General features: G+C 41.4%; 1 protein-coding gene across 19 annotated transcripts in view; it reads left to right on the top strand.

The window, feature by feature from the left end:
• DOCK10 (dedicator of cytokinesis 10) overlaps positions 1-24,809 on the top strand; it is a 239,284-nt gene that overhangs the window by 173,871 nt on the left and 40,604 nt on the right. For 17 of the 19 annotated variants that reach the window (XM_034780722.1, XM_034780717.1, XM_034780716.1 and 14 more), the window contains 13 exons: positions 4,076-4,145; positions 9,405-9,518; positions 10,961-11,032; positions 11,162-11,308; positions 15,230-15,313; positions 18,475-18,571; positions 20,433-20,477; positions 20,964-21,139; positions 21,257-21,373; positions 22,683-22,794; positions 23,624-23,745; positions 23,833-23,947; positions 24,650-24,716. In XM_034780722.1, coding sequence (XP_034636613.1) covers positions 4,076-4,145; positions 9,405-9,518; positions 10,961-11,032; positions 11,162-11,308; positions 15,230-15,313; positions 18,475-18,571; positions 20,433-20,477; positions 20,964-21,139; positions 21,257-21,373; positions 22,683-22,794; positions 23,624-23,745; positions 23,833-23,947; positions 24,650-24,716 — 1,338 coding nt within the window. The remainder of the gene's footprint in view (positions 1-4,075; positions 4,146-9,404; positions 9,519-10,960; positions 11,033-11,161; positions 11,309-15,229; positions 15,314-18,474; positions 18,572-20,432; positions 20,478-20,963; positions 21,140-21,256; positions 21,374-22,682; positions 22,795-23,623; positions 23,746-23,832; positions 23,948-24,649; positions 24,717-24,809) is intronic. The other 2 variants (XM_034780736.1, XM_034780720.1) reach the window with 1 other exon arrangement.

Raw genomic sequence — 24,809 nt, 5'->3', positions numbered from 1 at the left:
GCCGGGCATGTCCGGGAAAATCGGGAGGTCAGCCGGGCCGGCGGGGAGCCCGGCCGGCGGGGAGCCGGGTCAGCCGGGCTGGCGGGGAGCCCGGCCGGCGGGGAGCCGGGTCAGCCGGGCCCGCGGGGAGCCGGGTCAGCTGGGCCCGCGGGGACCCCGGCCGGCGGGGAGCCGGGTCAGCCGGGCCGGCGGGGAGCCGGGTCAGCTGGGCCCGCGGAGATCCCGGCCGGCGGGGAGCCGGGTCAGCCGGGCCCGCGGGGATCCCAGCCGGCGGGGCCGGGAGCGGGGGGGGGTGCGCCGGGCCGCTGGGGGCCGGCAGTGCTGGGCGGGCCGGGGGTGGTCGGCCGGGGCCGGCACCCCAGGGCCCGAGCTGACCCAGGCTGGAAACGCCGGGGGGCCAGCCTGGGCCGCGCCTCCTCCCCCCACACCCCCCTTACCTGCTTCAGGCTTCCCGCGAATCAAATATTCGCGGGAAGCAGGGGAGGGGGCGGAGACTTTGGGGAGGGGGCGGGGTTGGGCGGGGTGTGGGCGGGGCTGGGGGCGGGGCCGGGGACCGTGGAGTGTCCTCCATTTGGAGGCACAAAATATGGTAACCCTACCCTAACTGCCCAATTAATTAACACTAATGCCAATTGGGGAATAGATGGTTTTGTCCCAAGCCAGAGTTAGTATTAGTTTGGGTGGCTGGAAAACACAGTAGTGAAACAGTTGGGTTAGAAACTGGAAGGGCAGCCTTTTTTTATGCTCAAACACTTGGCTATCCACCCACCTAGTAGAAAATGGCTTCTCGTGTTTTCCTCCTTGTCTGTGTACAGGCTTTGTAACAACATTGCTGATGTCAACAGCAACATGCACAGCTGTGCACTGGCAAAACGCTGGGCATGCCTTTCATTGTTTTGCCACTGTACATGTGTGCACTTTGTATTTTGTTTTGAATAGCTTGAAGTAGCTTGTGTTGAACAAGTTAAAAGCTTGAAAAGCAGAACAAGAACTCAAAATTGTTCATGGTTGTGAAAAAACACTTTCTTTATACTTTTGTCTTGGTTACTGACTTGCCTTGGGCCCCAGTCATGCAGTCATTACTCTGTCTTTACTCTGCCAAAATTCCCATTGATATCTGAATAGTAGAGGAGTAAGGACTGAATGACTGGAACCTTGGTGAATAATTTGGTCATTTATTTATTTTTCAGAACACCCTAATCACATTAATAATAATAAATGAGAAATAGTTTGCAAAACAACATTTAATAAAATAGAAGCTTTTTTGGATTATATAACAAGAGTGCACAGAAAGCAACTAAAAAAAACTCAGCAATTATTAAACTGTGGTACATGGGTTGGTTTATGAGAATAAGAATCCATTATAGTGATACTGATTAACATCTATACCAAGTACTTTTGAGTTTGGAATATGGTCCACAAGGTCTTAACATTTGAGAACTGCTGCACTAACTGATTTTTTTTTTTTTCATTCTTGCCACATAAAAACAGGCCATTTATTTTTACATTTTGCTGAATAAATACAGCAAATCCTGCCTTAACTGCTCACTCAAAGAAACGGGGTAGCTAACAGGGGATGTCTTCTAATAAAGATGGAGCAGAATTATGTTCAGTAACTTTGTGAATTCTGTGGGGTGATGTCTTAAAAACAGGAAACTCTCAAAAAACGTGGCTTCTGGTGCAAGCTTAATTGTGTACAGAGAGGCTACCTTGTTGGAACTCTGGCAAAATGACTCACCTGCCTTTGCAGGGTTTTTGCACTGTAGTCCTGCCAACCAAGTCCACTAGTGGTTCCTTTTGCTTTGTGACCTGGCCCTCCAGCCTGGTCACCTTTGGTCTAAATCCTTTTGGGATAAAACAGGATTTTCACAAATTAGTCCCAGGACCTCATACTGGGCCTGGTCCAGGCCCCATAGTCCTTCTGGCCTCTTGTGTTTGGGGCCTTTCTGCTAATCTTCTCAGTGAGGCTGGAGAGCAGCAGTTCTCAAACTGTGGGTTGGGACCGCAAAGTGGATCACAAAAATGGGGTCGCCAGAGCCAGCATTAGACTTGCTGGGACCCAGAGCTGAAGCCCGAGCTCCACCACCACCCAGGGCAGCGGGGCTTGGGCTGCGGCCTCCTCTCCCCCAACCCAGGCGGCAGGGCTTGTGCTCTGACCGCCTCTGAGGGTTACCAAGCCTCCTGGTTTTGGCGGGAGTCTCCCGGAATTGGGCTCTATCTCCTGAAGGCTACTGAAGCCAAATCGGGAGATTTTAGGCCGCTAAAAGTCCAGCAGCGCAGCAGGGTTAAGACAGGCTCCCTGCCTGCCCTGGCCCCGCGCTGTTCCCAGAAGTGGCCAGCACATACCTGCGGCCTCTGGGGTGGAGCCAAGGGTTTCCATGCGCTGCCCGCGCCACCGACACCACAGCTCTCATTGTCTGGGAACTGCGGCCAATGGGGGCTGCGGGGCATTGCTTGCAGGCATGGGCAGTGTGCAGAGCCCCCTTGCAGCCCCCCCTCAGGGGCCGCAATGATATGCCGGCCACTTCCAGGAACAGCTGGAGGGGGCAGTGCATGGAGCCCCCTGGCCCCGCTTAGCTCGGGTGGCTCCCAGTTGGCATCACAGTGGGGCTAAGGCAGGCTCCGCCCCCGCAGCTCCCATTGGCCGCAGTTCCCGGCCAATAGGAGCTGCGGAGTCGGCGCTCAGGACACAGGCAGTGTTCAGAGACCCCTCTCTGCACACTGCAGGGACGTGCTGACCACTTCCGGGAGCGGCACGGAGCCAGGGCAGGCAGGGAGCCTGCCTTAGCCCCACCGCACCGCCAAAGAAGCAAGAGGTCTGACCATACAGACCTTAATCACTTGCTACAAGGGTCCCTGGGCCAGAACATCAGTTGCATCTGAAGAAGTGAGGCTTTTTACCCATGAAAGCTTATGCCCAAATAAATCTGTTAGTCTTTAAGGTGCCACCGGACTCCTTGTTGTTTTTGTGGATACAGGCTAACACGGCTACCCCCTGATACTTGTAGTAACTTTGTCAGATGGGGCTCATGATCCAATGAAGTTTGAGAACCTCTGAGGAATCCCTCTATGCTGGTTTCTGGCCCAGGGACCCTTGTAGCAAGTGATTAAGGTCTGTCTGGTCAGACCTCTTGCTTCTTCCATAGACTACTCTGTACATTATCCCCCCTTCTCTTCAGGAGGCTCATATTGTCGGGAGGGGTGGGGAGGAGCCTCTTCCCCAGGGTCAAGGGAGCTAGTCCTAGTTCTCAAGGCAACAAAGGAAAAGAAACTAAATTAACAGAAATAAAGAGCAGTAGCATCTTCTCTGTCCTACCTGTCCTACAGCTCTCTGCTTGCAAGCAACTAAAGGTAGCTTGGCTCTCTGCTTTCTCCTTTCTGGGAGCTGAGGGTGAGGTCTGTCCACTGCCCCAGGCTGGGCCCTTCTGCACTGAGCTTCTCCCTTTTTAAGGCTCCTCCTCCAAGGTTGGCATGAGGCTGGGATGCCTGAGCCAAAGCTGCTCTTTAACACCTTCTTGCCTGGTGTGGGGTTTGTACAACCCACCACTGAACCCTTCCTTTCTAAGTGTCCCTTTGCCGGAGTGCTAACCCCTGAAAGGTTAGAATAGAAATTCTGACACAACAGCCTTAAATAGACTTTGATTCTCAACTTCATTAACACTCTTCCTAATTGTCTTCATTGTAACTTCTTCATAATATTCCCAGAGCCATATAAGTTTTGAAATATTTTCCAGTAACATGTAGTTTCATCTCCCAATAATGTAATAACATCAACATCACAACTGTTAAAATTGTTATAACTGGGTGTGTTTTGTTAAAATAACAGTAACTTTTTAGAGTAAGGCCCTGATCTACCATTGTGACCCACACAAGCGGGCTCCTGGGCCCACATGTAGTGCCCATGAAGTCAATGAGTTCCACATGGGCACAGCAGATTGTCCACATGGATTTTCCATGGATCAGACACATAACAGTAATTTTGAATCTGATGTATAACAGTGTGATATAAGGTAAAGCATATAAGGACATTTTTCTGCCTCATGCTGCAAGATATCTCAATATCTTTCTTTTCCAGGGTTCTTACTGACATTGTTGCAAAGTGCCATGAAGAGCAACTAGAATACTGTGTCCGTTCGTATGTAAAGGTATGAAATATCCTGTGTGTTGCACATTATTTCCATTTTCTCTTTGTGATACTTTCTTGTAGTTTTTCCAGCATTTGGATAGTTGCCTTTTGACCCTTTAGATGGTGCAATGATTAGGGCGCTAGCCTAGGCCTTGGGAGACCCACATTTCATTCCCTGCTCTGCCACAGACTGCGTATTTAACCTTTGGCAAGTCACTTATCTTCTCTGAGCCTCAGTTCCCCATCTGTAAAAATGGGGATAATAGCACTGCCCTTCCTCACAGTGGTGTTTGGAGGAAGAATACATTAAAGACTGTGAGGTGCTCAGATACTATGGTAGGGGGGCCATGTAAGTACCCAAGTTTGATAGATTTATGTATAATTCAAGGAGGTATTTTGCAGCATTCATGTTAAGTGGTTTTACTGCTTCATATTGACCTGCCAGGTGTACTGTATGCATACAAGGTGTTTCTCCAATAACATTTAACAAATTACAAATGGACAAGTAAAGCTTAATGATAATTTTTACTAAGGAGGTGTTCCTTTTCTTTGTGCTTGCAGATTGCTGTATGTTTCTTCTATTATATATTCTTAGCCTTCTATTGTTTTCTCAGGATATCTTTTGTTCCTCCAAGTAACTGTATATTTATTCCTGGTTCTAGGATGTGAAATACTTTATTTTCTGGCATGGTTCCTTGCACATTTTTGTAACTGGGCACTGCTTGTTCCGTTTTTTTCATCCAATTCTCATTTTGGGGAAGGTGGCATATGTCTATACTCAGTTACACCGTTAGCCGAGTATTTTGATCTCAGTGAACTTGTGATGACATTGAGAAAGTCAAAACCCCAATGTCTTTAAAAATGATATCTTTGTTCCCAATATCCATCAAGTACCACTTAAGTTAGCACAAATAATGCTACAGACCAACAAACACCTAAGCAATAAATAGTTTATCTGAAGTAACAATCTAAGATGAAGAGCTTAGTATAGAACTGAATGTTGTAAGTAGAAAAATAGGGGAACCACCCTAAGGAACAAGGAAAAGGCAAAAGATCTTCCTTGGATTTCAGAAAAATTGTACCCAGACATTACTAGATTAATCAAGGACTTGGCAGTATAGTTGAATCACCTGCAGAGATAGCAATCACTCTGTAATGATTTAATACACATTATTTTTGTGCCTACTTAATTTAATCATTCATTTAGTCATTCAGCTCAGAATGAACAAAGGAGAATCTATAGTATTTAAAACTTGTCAGAAGAGAAAAATAAAAGTTATTGTTGCTTTGCCTCTAATCCTCCATGCATAGAGGTTTTCTTCTTGTCTACTCATGTTCAGTGATGGTCGAACAGATACAGATCATGTCAGATGTAAAATAAGAGAAAGGCACACCGTTCCAGTAATTATGGAAATAAGTTTGAATAACATATAGAGAGACTTTTAAATTAGTGAATGACATTCTGATTTATCCTGAAACAAGGGAGGCTTTCACAAAGTCTAATAATAACTATAATCTACCGAATGAAATTTATGCAACACAAAAGACAAAAAAACTGCCCTTCAGGGCCAATGAAACCAAAATGAAAACACACACTATTAATTGAAACTCTCAGATATTCGTGAACAGAATAATGAAAATGAGACAAGTTCTACTAGGAAAGAAACCAAAGACTCTTTCAAGTTCAGTGAAGCTAAATGCTGCTGAACTAACTTCCACAACATGCAAAATGCCTTCATACTTTGTCTTTATATACTTTATGTCCTTACAAGGGATATTTTTCAACATTCCATGTCCCACATTCTGATCTCAGTTACACTAGTATAAATCCAAAGTTTCTCTGAGTCTAATGGAAATATTTGGATTTGTAGTTGTATAATATGATCCTATGTAACTTTCAGTTTAGTGCATTTGAATTGTCTAAAAACACAGTAGACTGAAGTATTGTATTGATTACAGTTGTGACCATGTGTGACAATGCGGTTCTGGCGGAACCCAACTGAGAGTGCCAACTCAGGACAAATTGCTCAAACAGGGCAGTTACAGCCCAAGGCTGGGGTTTTTTCCACCTCTAAGGCAAACCAAACCAGCCAGACTAAGAGGACTTCAGTCTCACCCCACTGGCTAACTGCAAGTCTCACAAGCAATCTCCTTAGATACTCCAGTTTCCCAGTATTACCACCAGTACCACTCGTTATGGGGACAAATGGTTATGAAAACCAATACCCCAGTAAAAGAAAAAGGTTCTCCTGATCCCAAAGGACCAAGCCCCAGATCCAGGTCAATATACAAATCAGATCTTACCCACAAATCACGCTGTTGCCAATCCCTTAGAATCTAAAATCTAAAGGTTTATTCATAAAAGGAAAAAGATAGAGATGAGAGTTAGAATTGGTTAAATGGAATCAATTACATACAGTAATGGCAAAGTTCTTGGTTCAGGCTTGCAGCAGCGATGGAATAAACTGCAGGTTCAAATCAAGTCTCTGGAATACATCCCCCGCTGGGATGGGTCCTCAGTCCTTTGTTCAAAGCTTCAGCTTGTAGCAAAGTTCCTCCAGAGGTAAGAAGCAGGATTGAAGACAAGATGGAGATCAGGCATCAGCCTTATATAGCCTTTTCCAGGTGTAAGAACACCTCTTTGTTCTTAAATTACAGCAACATGGAGTCTGGAGTCACATGGGCTAGTCCCTGCATACTTTGCTGAGTTACAAGGCGTATCTGCCTTCTCTCAATGGGTCCATTGTATAGCTGATGGTCCTTAATGGGCCATCAAGCAGGCTAGGCAGAGCTAATCTCAGCTTGTCTGGGATGTCACCCAGAAGCATAGCATAAGTTTGCCATACAGACAGTATAGAGCCAATATTCATAACTTCGACTACAAAACTGATACACACATATAGACAGCATAATCATAACCAGTAAACCATAACCTTGTCCTAGACACCCCATTTGACCCCCTTTATACAAGATTTGGGTGCCACTACAGGACTTTGGTTGCAACAATGATCTATATGGTCCCAGTTTATGTCAATAACGTCACACCNAGGACTTTGGTTGCAACAATGATCTATATGGTCCCAGTTTATGTCAATAACGTCACACCATGTGATAGTGAAAAGCCAAAGAAGGGTGCATACACTTTATATTTCAGCAGTGCTTAAAATGAGCTTGTGAGCTGGTGCATATGCAAATGGCTGCTGTTGTATTGCACACTGCCCTGAGCACAGCTGCAGTATGTAAATGACAACTCTTCACTTTTCATTGCATGCTTCAGCTCAGTGACTGAGTCATAAACATGTTGTGGTTCCTCATTATTCTAACCTAGCGCTTGGGGAAGAGGGTTCAAGTCCCTGTTGTGCCACAACCTTCCTGTATGACCCTGGGCAAGTCACACAGGGCCAGATTTTCAAAGGTATTTAGGAGCCTAAAGATGCAGATCCCAGTGGGATTTTCAAAAGCGCCTAATCATTGATTTCAATGGGTGTTAGGCATGCAAAATTCCATTAGGCACCGATATGCAACTTTAGGCATCTAAATATCTTTGAAAATCTGACCCTTAGCCCTTTCTTGCCCCAGTTTTGCTTCTGTTTAAAAAAAAAAAAAAAAGAGGAGAGGAATAGTACTTCCCTACTTCACAGAGGTGTTGTGACAATAACATTAAAGATTCTGAGGTGTTCAAATACCAGTGTCTCGATTGATCATTATATAAGTAAACCAAGATGCATCAAGACCCATTGGGAAAACTCATGCCACTTAAGTAGAGCAGGTCAGGAAATTTTCAAGGAAACAGTTTTATGTTGAAACTGAAACTTTTTCTGGGAACATACCAGCTTCAATGACAGCTTCAGCAAGAAAGATTTCTCAGATCCAGGATGGAATTTCTAGTCAGAGAGAGCCAAAATAGCCAATAGCCTGGTGGTTAGGGCACTCGCCTAGGATGTGGAAGACGTAGGAACTTCAATCAGGGTCTCTGGGCATGTCTTCACTCGCAACATTAAAGCACTGCTGCGGCAGCGCTTTAACGTGACTGTGTAGTTGCGGCACCAGCACTGGGGGAGAGCTCTCCCAGCGCTGTTAACCACCCCCACTACCTCCCCGAGGGGAGTAGCTACCAGCGCTAGTGCACTGTCTACACTGGCACTTTACGGCACTGAAACTTGCAGCACTAAAGGGAGTGTTTTTTCACACCCCTGGACGAGAAAGTCTCAGCGCTGTAAAGTGGCAGTGTAGACAAGGCCTCACACATGCTAGATAAGTGCCTTAACCAATAGGCTATTGGCTGTTTTAGGGCAGAGTGTGCTCACTCACTCACTCACTCTCTTTCTCATAGAAAAAGTTCAAAATGTCTCAGTTTTTATCCCGGTGTGGAACAGGAAATTTGTTTGAAATCTCAAAAATTTTGCAGGATGGGAAAACCACTTCCCACCCAGTTCTATAATTAGGCTTTGAGCTGTCCATTGTGTCAAGAAGAGTTAATATTTAATAGGCATGCTACTTAAAAGTATCATTTGTTTTAGCTGTTTGTACTTAGTGTTGCTGGAAAAGATGTTTTCTAATAATTAAGAGAATTAAGCTGCTGGTATTTCTGAGACTCCAATGGATTCTTTCTCTAAAGTATTAGTTTAAAAAAATAGGTGAAGGAAACAAATTGTAGCAAATATATGATTTATGTCCATGAGCTATCTAGTGGCAGAGGAAATCTGTTCCTTGGGCTACAGCCTGGAAGGGGATGCTGTTCCCCTTCTGGGCTACAGCCTGGAAGGGGATGCTGTTCCCCTTCTTTCCATTCTAGTGGGTGCTCTACCCCTTTCAGGACGAAGAATTCCTACCAAGTAAGCTGTTGCAATTGGAAGATGGGAACAAAGGAAATGTGATCCTGATTAGGTGGTTTGAAAACCCTCCTTTTTTCCCCTGCAGGTTTATTGTTCTTTCTTTTCTAGTGAAGTGTCTTGGAAGGGAGTTCAAAAGAATCAGATTCTGATGCCCTAATGAAAAAAAATAATGATATCATGCCAGTGATTTTTAAGCAGAAATTCCCTTTGATTCAAATCAAGTTGAAAGTTATGGGGAGTACTGCTTAAAAGTCAGATTCAATCGGAGGAGTTTTTGTACCATTACTGTTCAGCTTTATGTCAATTAATTTTTTTCAGTCAAGATATTTTGACAGGCAAAGATCAGCATCACAGCTATTCTTAGAAGATGCATTCCTTATACACCACTATCTGTTTCTGGGATTTCTAGCAGTTTTTACAGTACTATTATTGATCTCTCTCAGTATGTGTTCAAGACCAAGTCATTTGAAGAAAGGACTGTTCATGAGGAGCTCGCCAAGAACGTGACTGGTCTTTTGAAATCAAATGATCAAGTAACAGTGAAACACGTTTTAAAGGTGAATAATACAGTTTTAAAAATTAGTATGTTTTCAATATTACTACAATTTCTGCTTCTGCTTCCTCCTCTCTCTTTCACTTTCCCCTGTGCGCTTTGCACATCTCAAAGCCCATAATAATCCAAAAGTTTTATCAGGCTTTCTTGCTGTAATTTTGTGAATTCTCAGCATAAGCCATTGCACAGTACATGGTGATTTTACATTGTATAATTCCTCCTGCTGAATTTTCTTTCTGTTATTGCTCAACCACTGTGAGAAATATAATTCTTACACAATACAGTGAGTCAGAACATTAAGAACGTTTTTGTTTTTTTAAACTTCACAAATGGTGCCAGGAATTACAGCTCAGATACATATTTATAGACAGGATATATATTCAAATAATATGATTTTAATGCAGTTACTATTGATTTATAATTAGCCAAATGTAAAAGATAATTATTCTGATAAGCATGAAGAGCTGCCAATGTGTTGGTTTTTTTTTTTTTTTTTTTAATAACCAATAAGAGAGCGAACACTCTGGCCACACCCAGGCTGGGAGGGAACTCATGTAAGAGCTAGCTATGCCGGCTTTTCCCCTGCTGAGGACTTTCCCACACCAAGGGGATTCTCAGTTGTCCTGATCCAGACAGTTCCTAGCTCTTGTATACCATACTGGCAGAAATGAACTGGAGAATGGGGAGACAGTCTGGCCCACAGTGTACTTTACATGCAAGAAATTAAATGGCTGTTAAATAACATCACAGTCATTATTGTTATACGGGTACACTCTACACTTTTTAATAGGTCAATTTATTTTTACTAAAAGGTACTAGAGATTGAAGTCATCTGTTCATTTGTAGAACCATCATATCATGGGACAAGCTTCCCATCATTGGCCCACCAGTCTGTGCAAACGACTGCTAGGACATATTCTCTGTGCCCTTTCAGTCATTGACCTCTCTGCTGAGACTGCTATGAAGGGTTCCAGTTATGCAACTATAATTATTATGTGTCATGTATTTCTGCCATATCTACTTGCAAACAAAGCATAAATTAAGACAGAGGTGTAAATATGAATGGAAATGATCATTTGTTCACTCCTTACTTCTTATTAAAGGCACAATCACATTTGCCAAATGCCAGATCCAGCAAGGTGCTGTGTGGCTTCAACTCAAGTGACTTAAATACTGTCATAGTGAAATGTAAAGCTTTCTAATTTTTTTATGATGTAGATTCTATCAATACACACTGTTGAGAACTCCAGAGGAATTCTTAGATGTAAAATATATCACAAAATAATCTATGCAGTGTCATCATAGCCATGTTGGCCCCAGGATATTAGAGAGACCAGGCCTCTATTGGTCTAATAAAAGATGTTACCTCACCCATCTTGTCTGACAAAATAATCTGTTTTTCAACACTAATATTATCATGTAACTTTCTCCATAATATTTGTACAGCATTCCTGGTTCTTCTTTGCAATTATCTTAAAATCAGTGGCACAGCACTTGGTTGATACAAACAGAACACAGGTAAGAATATACATTATTATGTAATAAACTAAATTTTAAGATTAATTTCTACCCAAGTACATTTAACCATGTAAAGTAAATGTATACTAATTCTGTTTACTCTGAAGTAATAATCTGAGTTTTTCTTAGATTCCTCGAACTCAGAGACTTCCAGAATCATTCCAGGCTGAACTAGACATACTGATAATGAACTTGTCCGACCATGTGGTTTGGAAATACATAGATGCTCCTGAAGAAACAAAAAATGCAAACCACAGCATTGCCAGATTCCTTAAGGTGAGATGTTCAGTCATGACTGAACATGAATTTATTCAGTCATAGTCAATGCAGAGTAAAGGAGATTAAACCTCCAGTCTGAGGGAGTAAGAGCTATCCAAGCGAATGATGGCTGAAGATGCAGAATCAGCACTGATTTATAGTACGATTGTTTCTATGCTCTTAGGTCTGTGGAAGTCCAGTGGCTGCATATAAATCTACTAGAAAAGCCTCACTCGTACATATTTGTCCTGATAAAAGATGTGGCAAGGCTCCTCTTTCATCATGTCAGCCTCCACGTTTCCCACCCGGGAGTAAATAAATCCTACTCTGGAAGTTTTTAATTCTTAACTGTGGTTTATTTAGAGTATTTACAAAGTGGGCTTCAGGGTAGGCTCGAGTCATTCTCTTAAGCAAAAACCCCCAGAACACATACATTTCTTTTCCCCCATCAGAGCACTGACTTGTTACGCTGGCTTCTGCTCACCAGCCCTTCCCCAAATAGAAGAAAACTTAATAATTTCCCTACAGGAGGAAATAGCTCTCTACCTAGGAGAATCCTTTTCTCCCTGCTGCAGCTTGTTTCTTTTCCCTCCTCCCACTGTCTTACCAGAAGAGGGTTTTTTAAAGATCCCTGGCAGCCTTTAATTGGATGCAGGTGTCCCTAATTAACCTGAGGTAACCTCTTTTCATTTCATAGAGAAAAGGGCCTTGACCATTCTAGGACTGATATACCCACCTTCCACCACTCTCTTATTGAGGAGCAGTCAGCCCTGTCTGGGGTTCTCTGCTCAGTGTCCCCTTCAGGTTCCCTATTGACCTTCACATCTGTCCCTGTTTTTTTCTTTGTTGTCCCCCGTATTTATTTGCATCCCAAGCTCAGTGGCTCCTCCCCAGTGGCTCCTCCTCAGTGGCACCTCCCCCAGAACCCAATAGGACCACTCTCTTATAGCTGTCGGTCTGTCTTCATCACAAAGGGTCCACACTGGCAAATAGTACAGTTCATAGATGTAACATTTGAGTAAAGGAGAAGTATATTGATGAATGGAACAACTGTTACAAAATCAAGGTATTATAATTTCTTGATCTACTATAGCACTGAAGTAGTGACCATAAGATGTGACCATCATAATAACATAAGTAGCCACTTTTTACACACCTTTTTAAATATTGCAAGTATTCTGTAAACTGCTGAAGCATGTAATTATATGTACATTTTATCTCAGGAAAAGTTGCATGTGTTCCAGTCATGAATGATCATTTTTTCACAATTCAACAATGATTTTTGCCATCACAATCACTCATCAGTTTTGTCTGTGGAATCTAAATAGTAGCTGTTCTGAGCAAAGCATAAAATTGTCAGCAGTGCCTATGTCCCATTTTCAAAAGTGATTTAGCTCACATCTCATTGAAAGTCAGTCACTGATTTAAGTGGGAGTTCTGTGCCTCGTTGTTTTTGAAAATCCCACTTGACACTTGTCTGCATCTTTAGGCACGTAAATACCTTTAAAAATCTGTCCCCTCATGAGATTAACAAAAGTGTCTGAGGTTGTGTCTACACTGGAAACTTCAAAGCGCTGCTCCTGGAATGCTCCCGCGGCAGCGCTTTAAAGCGCGAGTGTGGTCGCGCACAAGTGCTGAGAGAGAGGTCTCTCAGCGCTCCTGGTAATTCACCTCCACGAGGAGATTAGCTCCGAGCACTGGGAGTGCGGCTTCCAGCACACGGAGCCTGTCTACACTAGCACTTCAAAGCGCTCAAATTTGCTGCGCTCAGGGGGGTGATTTTTCACACCCCTGAGCCAGCAAGTTAGAGCGCTATAAAATGTAAGTGTAGACAAGCCCTAAGTAAGTTAGGTACCCAGTTCCCATTGACTTTTAGTGGGAGTTAGATGCCTAACTCATTTAAGCACTTTTGAAAACTTTACCCATAGTCTTCTCTAATGTATGTGGTGGATAAGTAAAGCAATCTGAAGTAGTTTATGTGCCTTTGTGCTAGTTTTTCTCTGATTGCCCAAGGATGGGTTTTGCAGCATTCTTTCATTTACTTGATAGACCAGTTCATGCCTCTTGTAACTCTCTTCTGGGATGGGAGTATCAATAAGATTCCTTTTTTCCCTGTATCCCTCAATCATTTGGACATTCTCCAGTATCTGCAGTGATCTCATGATTAGCTATGGGGTGGGGAAGAATTAGCATTTAGGACACAGTGTGACTAATTACATAACTGGAAAGCTGGAACAGGAACATTAAAAACCTTGTGACATAGTGACACAGGGCTAGGCAACCTATGTCACGCGTGCCAAAGGCGGCACCCAAGCTGATTTTCAGTGGCACTCACACTGCCCGGGTCCTGGCCACCGGTCCAGGGAACTCTGCATTTTAATTTTAATTTAATTTTAAATGAAGCTTCTTAAATATTTTAAAAACCTTATTTACTTTATATACAACAATAGTTTAGTTATATATTATAGACTTATAGAAAGAGCCCTTCTAAAAACGTTCAAATGTATTACTGGCACACGAAACCTTAAATCAAAGTGAATAAATGAAGACGTGGCACGCCATTTCTGAAAGGTTGCTGATCCCTGTAGTGACGTATAGGCTAGGTCTACACTAAGGGGGGGGTCGATTTAAGATACGCAAATTCAGCTATGTGAATAGTGTAGCTGAATTCGGAGTATCCTATTCGACTTACCCCGCTGTGAGGATGGCAGCAAATCGACCGCCGCGGCTCCCCCATCGACAGCGCTTACTCCTCCTGACGAGGTGGGAGTAAGCACGTCGATTTGGGGATCGATTTATCCGTCTAGATGAGACACGATAAATCGATCCCCGAGAGATCGATTTCTACCCGCCGATCCGGGCGGGTAGTGTAGACTAGCCCATAGAGTGTACTGTACAACATATACTGAGACTAAGGGGTGAATCTCTCTGTGGCAGATTGAAACACAGCTCTTGGAAAAAATATACAGGAAATAAATTGTTCCTGTGAAGTTATCAAGAAAACTAGCAATACAAAGGATATAGTCTCTCTTGGCACACTTTAATAAATAATAGATCTGCAGTCTTCCAAAATGGTCTCCATTTCAGGTGCTGTGTGGAAACCTTATCTGCTGTTGTTCTAGCTGGCATGAGTTTTATTTACCCAATGCATTACATCACTGAAAGGGTAACATGGCTTGCCAGTATTTCATGTCAGTATTGCACCTGTGTTACTATTGCAGTTCTGCCTGTTATTTTTACATGTTATATATTTGAACAAGCGATAAAGCCGTGTTATGCTGCAATCAGATTCATCTGGTCCTTGCTTTTTTCTGGTCTGCCATAACAAATTATGTAAACTAAAGAGATGGCTTGACATCTCCAGACCAGATTTTGCAGCAGCCAGATTTGAATGCCATGTACTGTACACTCTGGGGTTTTTTATTCTTGTACAGTTCAAGAGCATCTGTGATCTGTTTGATGGACCTGGTCCCCAGGATTACAGTTGTTAAAGTCCTTGCTGACCCTGCAAGACTGTCCCACTCTGGGGAAGAATATCAGTAACTGTAGGCTTGAGCACTATAACAAACTTTACATCTCCCAACCATCTGGCCTCATCAAGCTGCGGTTCTCATAATAACGTAGAGTAATGACATGTATTTGTTCCCAGAGAGAGAACCTAGTTCATAGTCAGAGAGTTGTTTGGCTGGATTCAAGAATCATTGCTTTGAAGCAAATATTTAGCTCAGCTTGCATCATATGCTACCTGCCTTTGAGTGCTACAGTATTTAAAGTGCCATTTCCTCAGATAAACTCACTCCTAATTACTTGTACACTATGGTAGTAATTTTAGCCACACATCATTGGAGAGGCACAATGCAGACAGATTGTACTTGTAAATCTGGCCCTGTGCTATTGGTAGTAGATATACAATTATAAACATTCTATTTTTTTCCTTAGCGCTGTTTTACGTTTATGGATCGTGGATTTGTATTTAAGATGGTCAACAGCTATGTAAGCATGTTCAGGTCAGGGGACCACAAGGTATGAGTTATATTTTTTTAAAGGGGACTTGATAGAGTATTTTCAGGATGAAACTATTTACGATCCATTCTGTAGTTACTCCATGCTCAGAAGTAGAGTTCATCAAATTATTTACTATAAAGAATGTGTTACAAATTTAGGTCCTGATCCTGCAAGGAGCTTCACATAGCTCAGTGGCTCTCAAACCTTTTTTACTGGTGACCCCTTTCACATAGCAAGCCTCTAAGTGCAACCCCCCTTATAAATTAAAAACACTTTTTATATATTTAACACCATTATAAATGCTGAAGGCAAAGTGGGGTTTTGGGTGGAGGTTGACAGCTCGTGACCCCCCATGTAATAACCTCACAACTCCCTGAGGGGTCCTGACCCCCAGTTTGAGAACCTCTGATATAGCTGGACTCCTATGTCTGTGCAGAACTCAATTGAACTTCAATGGGGATCTGTTGATGTACAGAGGTCAACCCCTGTGTAGTTCCTTCCAAGATCAGGACACTAGCCCTATTTTAGGTTAGTGAGTCATTTGTGAACTGCATGCTCATTTTCCTCTAATGTATTTGTAAATACTCACTGAAATAGCTTGACCAATAATTTTCAAAATATGGGTGATTCAATCACAAACTGGTCTGGTCAACTCTTCACTATTTATGTGGTCTGATTAATAGCATAAGTGAGATGGTTTTGTTTCTGCTCCATGGTTGGATCAGAGAAACATATGCAGGATAGTAACAAATAATAAACCGTGCACTCTTGGTATCCGGCAAAAGTTTGTGAAATTTTTATGATTCATTAACTTTTTCACAAATATTCAGTAGTGATCTAAATAAATAAGATGACCCTATGAATTATAAAGAACCAAACTTGGTGCCTTTGATAGTGAAATTATTCACAATTTTTTAACTACATCAAGCTGTACTCAGATCTCTCACATAATCAGAGGAACAGCTGCAGAATCAGGCCCTTAGTTATTGTGTTCTACATGAAGATCATAAATCTGCAAAGAATTCTATAAAAGCTGAAAATTGTTTCCACATGTTTCAGTTCAGTTCAGCAGCAAAAACATGTTTAATTAAAACATCCAGTTAATTGCTAACAGAGCAGTTAATTATTGGAGATTGGTCAGTCTGTATAGCAGAAATTAGCACATCCTCAAAGATAAATGTATGTATGATATCTACAGCATAGCTTCCTTTCCAAATAGTCTGCAGAGAACATTTGAAAGTAGAATCAATGAGGAGCCAAGACAGATGTGCCAGTAACAGACTTGACGCCAATGAAAAAGAATATGCATAAAATGAGTTATAAAGATTCTTATGACTTTGAGGAAATACCAAAATATCCTCAGTGTCTTGGCTTGTCTTGCTTTGTAACTAGAGAGCAAAACAAGAGCCAGTCATTCAGTTTTGAAGCAAGGTTAAGCTTTCATTGGCTTGCATACTTTGGTTTTTAACTGCTTGTTTACTTACAAAAAATTTGCTGATCCCAGTCTTCTAGAAAGTTGAACTGTACATCTATCCATTTGAAGAAATAGTATATGTGGTTGTGTTAGTACATAACATTGCTTCAAGTGAATTTATCCTAGGTGTGGATGAAACTCAACGGTAGAACTGATCCATCGAAATTTTCAATATTTTGACGTTTGTTTTATCCTGAATTGGGACCAAAAGCCAAAATATTAAAAAAATTGGATTCGGAAATATTGTAATTTTTCATTTTAATGTTTGTGTTCCCCTGATCTGCTGTGGTGCCTCACTAGAGTTTTAGTTCAAGTGCCTCATGCCCCCATTCTCTTTTATCAGCCCAGTTCTGTGGCTGATTGACCATGACAATGGTGCATCATGGAGATATGATAATTCCAATGGAAGATTCCTTACCAGCTCTACTCAACAGGTTCTGAAAAGTTCAGATAAGCCACAAAAGGTTTCCAGCCTTTTTGGTCTAGACCCTTTTCAATGCTTGTGGCATCCTAGCTCTACTGCCCAGCAGAAATGAAAAGATTGCATTTGTGACATGGATCCTTCGCACCCTTTAAGAAGGGGCAAGATTTGCGCCTTTACAGATACATGCATATACTGGGATGTAGTATCAGCTTATTGTTGCTCTGATGAATTGGTCCTACAGCATCCTGGGAAATAGTTTCTTATGAGTTAGAACATTGTTTTGGGAAGAGGAAACAAATCTAAATATTCCTTGTAGGACCTCGGGCAAGACAGTTTCCCATCTATAAAATGGGAATAGTTATTTCACATGGGAGTTGCAAAGCTTAATTCATTAACTGTTGCAAAGTCCTGGAGCTTTTGGTTAGGAAAGTGCTACAGAAAGGCAAAATATTGTTGCTACACAGTATTCATTCTTATTAAAATGCTCTGATACATGCACCCACACAGCAACATGGGAATTAGTTTTTCTCTTTGTTCTAGTTTGTATAGTTCCCTTTGTTATACTATCAATGCTCATTAAAACACAATAACACTTTAATGAGCAGCCCTCCCATTACCAATTGAAAGGAATGACTGGAGTTGATGATATGTATTATCAAAAGCAGTATGAGCCAGATCCAAAGCCCAATGAAATCAATGAAAAGACTTACCACTGACTTCAGCTGACCTTTGGGCCAGGCCTAATACTACCAAACCATGGTACTCAGTTCATTAAAAGAGTGAGGAGGAAAGGAAACACACAAAATCATTGTAATGTTGTTGTTTTTTAGTGACTACATAGTGCTGGGTCAGTGAATGATACAGTCTATTGAAATGATTGCTACGACCCTGAATTATGTGAAATGGAGGCGATGCATCATACCTCCTAAGAGTTTAAGTAACAGCATATGCCATCCAAGGGAGCCAGTGCATGGTCTTAAAGTGACAGCTGTTTTAAATGTGTCATTTAGTTAAAGTCATACAGAATCAGTGTGAAATTAAATTTCAGGAATCCACAAAAAATGCAAGCATGGTTCTGACAAATGCCTTTAATATCATTTGGGGGAGGGGGAACCAAGTTTTTAATATTATTCTGTACTATAACATTACATAACAGACCATTAGTTTTTAGTGGCTGATGGGAATGATTTTGGGGTAGAGAGAAATATTAATGTAATTTTTAACCTTGTTTCCTGTTGTCATTAAAGTCCATACCAATTATTTAATATTTTGGTGTTTCAGATTTTATATCAGTACAAATTTGACTTTCTTCAAGAAGTTTGTCACCATGAACACTTTATTCCTCTGTGCCTGCCCATACGATCTGCAAACATTCCAGGTAATAACTCACCTTATATATTGGCTTGTGAAATGTATTAATTGTCACATTTCTCAGGCCAGTTAGTGTGGGAAGTACTATAAACTCTCCAAGAATAACATCTAGACATTAGATATAAAAGTAGAGAATAGGATATAGATGTGATGTTAACAAGAGATAAGATAGATCTCCCCGTTTAAACATCTGTTTATTTCTGAGACAAGGTGAGAGAGGTGATATCTTTTATTGGACCAACTGCTGTTGGTGAAAGAGACAAGCTTTCAAGATACACAGAGCTCTTCTCCAGGTCTTCCTTTATTTCTGCTCATCTCAAATATGCCTGCAAATCCTGTTCTAAAGTGGGTCATTTAATGGAAATTTTGGTTTAGTGACCTAGAGTGCTTGCAGAGAGTGAAGTACTAAAACTGAAACTGGGTTGAGAGATGAGAACTGCAAGAAGAGACGTTTGAAACTAGGAGGAGGTTTGAGAGCAGGTGCAGCAGAAAAGAAGGAACTTAAAGCTGTGAAGGAGGATGGAAGCTGTATCCTCTTCAGCTGGGGTTAGTGAGGTTCCATGAGCAGTAACTAGGGGAGGTGGGAGGCTCTTATGTTCCTGTTAATCTGGTTAATGTACATTCAAGCCATTGTGTCTCTAGTATCTATGAGCTGATTATCCTTAGGGAGTAGATCCCCAGCAACCTGTCGTTCTGAAATGTAGGTTTCACTACCAATAGGCTGAGGGTACTTACCCTCCAAAGCTAAACTCAGTGTGTATGGTATTCTGAATGTGGCCGCCTAGTTGTGGCCAGTACTACTCCTTTTTCCCCCTTTACTGAACTCTTATAGACATATATACTGACAAGTGTGAGTCACCTATACCACAAGTAAAGTGTCTTTTAAGGCAGAAGAGACCTTATGATGCACTGTCTAATCTCCACATCTTTTACGCTTCCTTAGCCATTTCTGCAAAACAGAGTAAGAGAGGAGCTTTCTCCCCACCCCCTTTACAGCTGGAACAACTTCTTTAATCTTGGTTTTGTGGTTAAAGTGCATGATAGAGCAGTTTTGGTGTTGACTTTAGTTAAACCTGGATTTCACCCCAGGCTCTATTCCCGGTCGTCCTGTTTGACCTGGGGCAAGTCACTTAGGATTTGATCCTGCTGAAGGCAGGAGCTACTCAGTACCTCCATGAGTATTTTCCTCTCTGTGTGTTAGTTTCCTCATCAGCAAAAGGATAATGTAGTACTAACCTCACAGAGCTGTGGTGAAGCTAAATGCATTTCTGTTGGTAAACTGTTGGGAGACTTTAACATAGCAGGCTTTATGGAGGGTAAAGTATTAATTATTCATTATTATTGCATTAATATTTTACTAGGAGAAGAGTGGTATTTTAATCACATTTGGTTGAATTGCCTCCAGTCAAAGTCACTTTTTCCAATGTATATCTTGTGGATCAAACACCATGATTTCTGGTTTCTACATTATTCTGCAAGAATTTGCTATCCAAAGCTATTGGCTGGGGTGTCTTGGCAAATGTGAAGTGTGAAAATCTCTGCCTGCATATAGAGAGTACTCTGTTAAAAAAACTGAAATGTATCTCATAGTTACTTATTCTGCTATGCCAAACTGAATTTAAAAAAACCCTATGTTTATCATGCATCCATTATGAACGAAATAGACAATTAACCAAGGTCTTACTCTAAGGCACATTGAAGCCAATAGTAATCTTTCTGTTGAATCTGATGGGCTTTGGATTAAGCATCAAAAAAGGGAAAGAAAATCAAATATACTTTTCACACATCATCATAATGTCATTAATTTGATTTAGTAAAAATTCATGATTCCTGCCTTGTCTTTTCTTTTCTATTCGTGATAAATCAAGACTCTGTGACACCTTCAGAATCAACGCAGGAATATCATGCATCAGGTAAGAGATTAATTTCTTACAGTGCTACATGTGGAGTGTTAGCAGTGAATAGATAAAACTGGGCTTGAGGAGTTTTGATTTTTATTCCCAGGTCTATCACTGAACTATGGTGATATCTTGGGGGAGTCATTTAAATCATCTGACCAATGGGATGTTTGGATCTCTGTGTTTCAGTTTCTTCAGCTATAAAATGGGGATAATACTTAGATGCTATGCCTCAAAAGGGTGTTTGAAGGCTTATTCAATGTTTGTAAATTACTCTGAGAACCTCAGATGGCAAGAACAATATATGTAAATCATCATTCATTTATAAATTATACAAACTGCATGATCTTAAGAAATATTTGTTATTGATGTTTGTTAATTTGTTCTGAAACTCACACATGAGCCTGCCTGGAGAATTTTTGTCAAAAACTTTATTTCTGGAATGTATGTTAACATCGTTCATTTAAAAATAAAATGAGATCCTTGTCTGTTCTGATCCAGATATTCCAGAATACACCCTGACCAATGAATTTTGCCATAAACATTTCTTAATTGGGTTGCTGCTTCGGGAGGTTGGCTATGCACTGCAAGAGGACCAGGATATTAGGCACTTAGCTTTGGCTGTGCTTAAAAACCTAATGGCAAAACATTCATTTGATGATCGATATGCAGATCAGGTAAGTGTGTTATTTATTCTTTCCACTGATATTTTCATTCAGTGAAATACATTTGAATACTACTCACTCCCCAGTTTACAATGATTTGTTTCTTTGGATTTTTTTTCTCTCTCTTAGGATAAACAGGCACAAATAGCAAATCTGTACATGCCTCTCTATGGCATGCTTTTGGACAATCTGCCAAGGATTTACATGAAGGATATTTTTCCTTTCAATATAAATACATCCAATCAGGTAACTTAATGCATTTTTTCAGAACTTTAATATGAATCATTGTAGTTGTTGATATCCCTTACTTCCTCTAGCATTAACAAAAGGAGAGTCCACCCACATTATAAAGGGGACTGAAGATTTTCAGACTAGAGTTCCAGAAACGCAATCAAGAAGGGAGAGGACACATCCTGAGAACTATGGGAATGAAGGGTGAGGTGAGGGTGGGGAAGGGAGAGAAATTTGCAGGGGGGTTCATGTTGAGTTGGCCTTAGTGGCAGCTTTCCATACAACACCCACAAGTTCAGGTTCATAAAAAGCAATGTTGGTTTTGCATGGCTCTCGTGGTGAGGCTGCTCCGGCTCCTGAGAAGCAGAAGACCTGGCAGGAAGTCTGTACCACTTCAGTACATCCATGAGTCCTGATCTTACAAACACTTGTGCACGTGCTTAACACTATGCACAAGACTATTCCTTTGGTGCCAGTGGGAACACTGACATGCATAAGTTTAAACACATGTATAAATGTGAGCAGGATCAGGGCCTTGGTTGTCCATTAGAGGTTCAAGATCTGATCTGTGGGAAACATACTAAAAAAATGTGGTATGAAGGCACTGAGAGAGAAGTCTGAGAGCTACTTTTTATAATCTTAGTTGATCTCTATTCAGCATTCACTGATATATATCAGTGGCTGAGAAATGGGGTTGCAGCATCTCAGGTTAATCACAATGGACCAGATACTGATCTCAGTTGCTCTGGTAGAAATCTGGAGTTACTTTCTTGGAGTTTACATGTGTAGCACATATCAGAATCCAGCCCAGCACTATTCTATAAATCAACTGGCAGGAGTATTGTTTAGAACAATGCACGTATGGTCTGCATCTGCCCCTAAGGAGATTAGATGTGTTATTTATATGACCATATTCAGTCTCCAAAAAATAGGAGCAAGTGTCTGCAGAAGCTATGGCCCTCCTCAGCTTCCAGCAAACCAACCTGTTTCACTTGATAATTGCTAGTAGTATTAAAATGCCCCTTTTTCTGACATTTATGCAAGTGGTTTAAGAAGCAAACACACTCTTAGACTTGATCTGTCATATGCAACTCTGCTTATGAGCGGGTTTCATATTCCACATCGTTACTCAGTGTGTTATGGTAATCCTTGATCTCTTCTGGCTGCCTTGTCTAATCAGCTGAAAGTAGGTTTTTAAGCTCCGTGTCTAAGCAATCCGATCAGATGTACTGTAATTATAAAATTAACGAACAGGCTGAGTCTGAGATTGTAAAAAGTGATATTATGTAGTTGAGTTCTTGTTTCTGCCCACTTTGAAATGCAGGGATCTAGGGATGACTTGAGCACTGCAGGAGGACTTCAGAGTCAAACAGCAATGAAACATGCAAACTCTGTGGATACATCTTTTTCCAAAGATGTCCTGAACTCTATAGCAGGTACTAAAGAAGTGCTGATAACACACACACAGATTTTTGTGTATTTCACCCCATTGTGCTTTCTGCTGAAAAGTATCTTGCATCGAGAATATCATCATTAACCCATTTATGTGATATACAGGGAAACAAGCGATCCTGTGTTTCTCCTCCTTTCCAATATTTTTGGATACATTTTATTTTTCTTCTGAAGCTACCCTACTTTTGTTGGTTTTCTTATTGTACTGCCTCTTGTGATGATGCCAACCTTGCCTTTAGTGTTTTATTAATTCCTAATGTATTCTTGCAATTGCCTCATGCTTTAAAAATATTTACAGAGATTCTCCTGTAATTCTAAAACCTCCATGGAATGGGAAATTGCCACTTTCTTCACAGTGTATGCTAGGTACATCAAAAAGTCACACTCCGAAGAAGTTATTACATGCTGTACTACAGGTGTGAATTTTTAATAAGGCAAGCATTTTTATATTTTCAAAATATAATGGAGGGGAAGAAACACAACTTACTTTGTTTACTTCATCTAAGGCCCATTTCTAAGCCCACTGAAGTCAGTGGGAGTTTTTCTACTGACTTCAGTGAGTTTTGAATCAAGCCTTCATAAAAAGTAATGGATTTTTTTAATGCCATTAATAACAGCAAAACTGTATCATTTTATTTCAACTTGTTGCATGTTTTCAGTACCAAATGTAGTCACCAGTAGCTTCATGACAGAGGTTAACAGTTCAAAGCTGTCCATCCTACATACAACATATTTTTGGTTTTCCATTATTACTATTAGATTTTGTACCCATACACATTATTTTAGCATGTTTGCCGTGACTTTTGTTTACAGCCTTTTCATCAATAGCTATCTCTGCAGCAAACCATGCTGACTCCAGAGCTTCCTTAGCAAGTCTTGAGTCTAACCCAAGTACCAATGAAAAAAACAGTGAGAGAACTGACACCTGTGAAAAGGTACATGCGTAAACACTTGAAAACAATTCTTAGAGTTAAAAAGTCTGTCCTGATACTCAATAAGCCAGTGTGTTTCCAATTCCGCAGATTGCGAGACCTTTGTCTTTGATTGGATCAACTCTTCGCTTCGACAAGTTAGATCAGGCTGAAACTAGAAGCCTTCTTATGTGTTTCCTTCACATTATGAAAACAATTTCAGAAGGTAAAAAAAAAAACAAAAAAACCCCTAAAAAGCACTTGTAATATTATAAAATCCTTAGGGCCTAATGTTACGTCTATGCTACACACTGCTTTCAGCAGCATGTGAGATATGTGTGGCTACACGCTGCAGTGACAAGCAGGCTGCGTCCACACTGGTGCACAGCTACATGTGTCAATGAAAGGCTCTGGCAGGAGGGAGTCAACAGGGAAAGGTTCAGACCCTGCTACCTCACTGCTGCCAGAGCCTTTCCCCACTGCTGGCAACTTTCCCTGCGGCGGGGAAAGGCTCCAGCAGCAGAGAGCTGCCATAGTTCTTTCCCTGCTTCCTCCCCCCACCAGAGCCTTTCCTTACTGCTGGAGTCTTTTCCTGCATAGTGGGACACTACAAGATTCAAAATTGCAGTGTAGCAGGAAGGCACAGTTTGGATGAGTAGAGAGCCATGTAGGGTATGTATTCAAGTACAGATCCACACTTTCAGGTGTGTCTGTATTCTACTCGCCTAAGCTGCACCTCACTGTCTACACTGCTATTAAACCTGTGCTGGGGGGCTTCTCAAGCACATCCTCTGCGTGCAGCCAAAAGAAGCATGCAGTGTTAACTTAGTATAAAGTCAAGAGAAAACTTCTTCACTGTCTTCAGTGGGCTTTGGATCCTCAGTTTCCAATAATTGCTAAATTCCTACGTTTTGTTGTCTGGTTCCAGATACATTGATTTCCTACTGGCAGAGAGCTCCATTCACAGAGATAGCGGACTTCTTCAGTATTTTAGAGTAAGTTCACTCTCTGGTTTGTTTGCTGGTTTGTTAAATAATATTGTTCTCTAGCAGCTGCTGTAGTAATAGTATGTTTTACTCTCTCGGGTA

Source organism: Trachemys scripta, chromosome 9 (assembly GCF_013100865.1).
Source record: "Trachemys scripta elegans isolate TJP31775 chromosome 9, CAS_Tse_1.0, whole genome shotgun sequence".
Classification (NCBI taxonomy): Eukaryota; Metazoa; Chordata; order Testudines; family Emydidae; genus Trachemys; species Trachemys scripta.
This window is presented reverse-complemented; position numbering and strand designations above follow the sequence as displayed.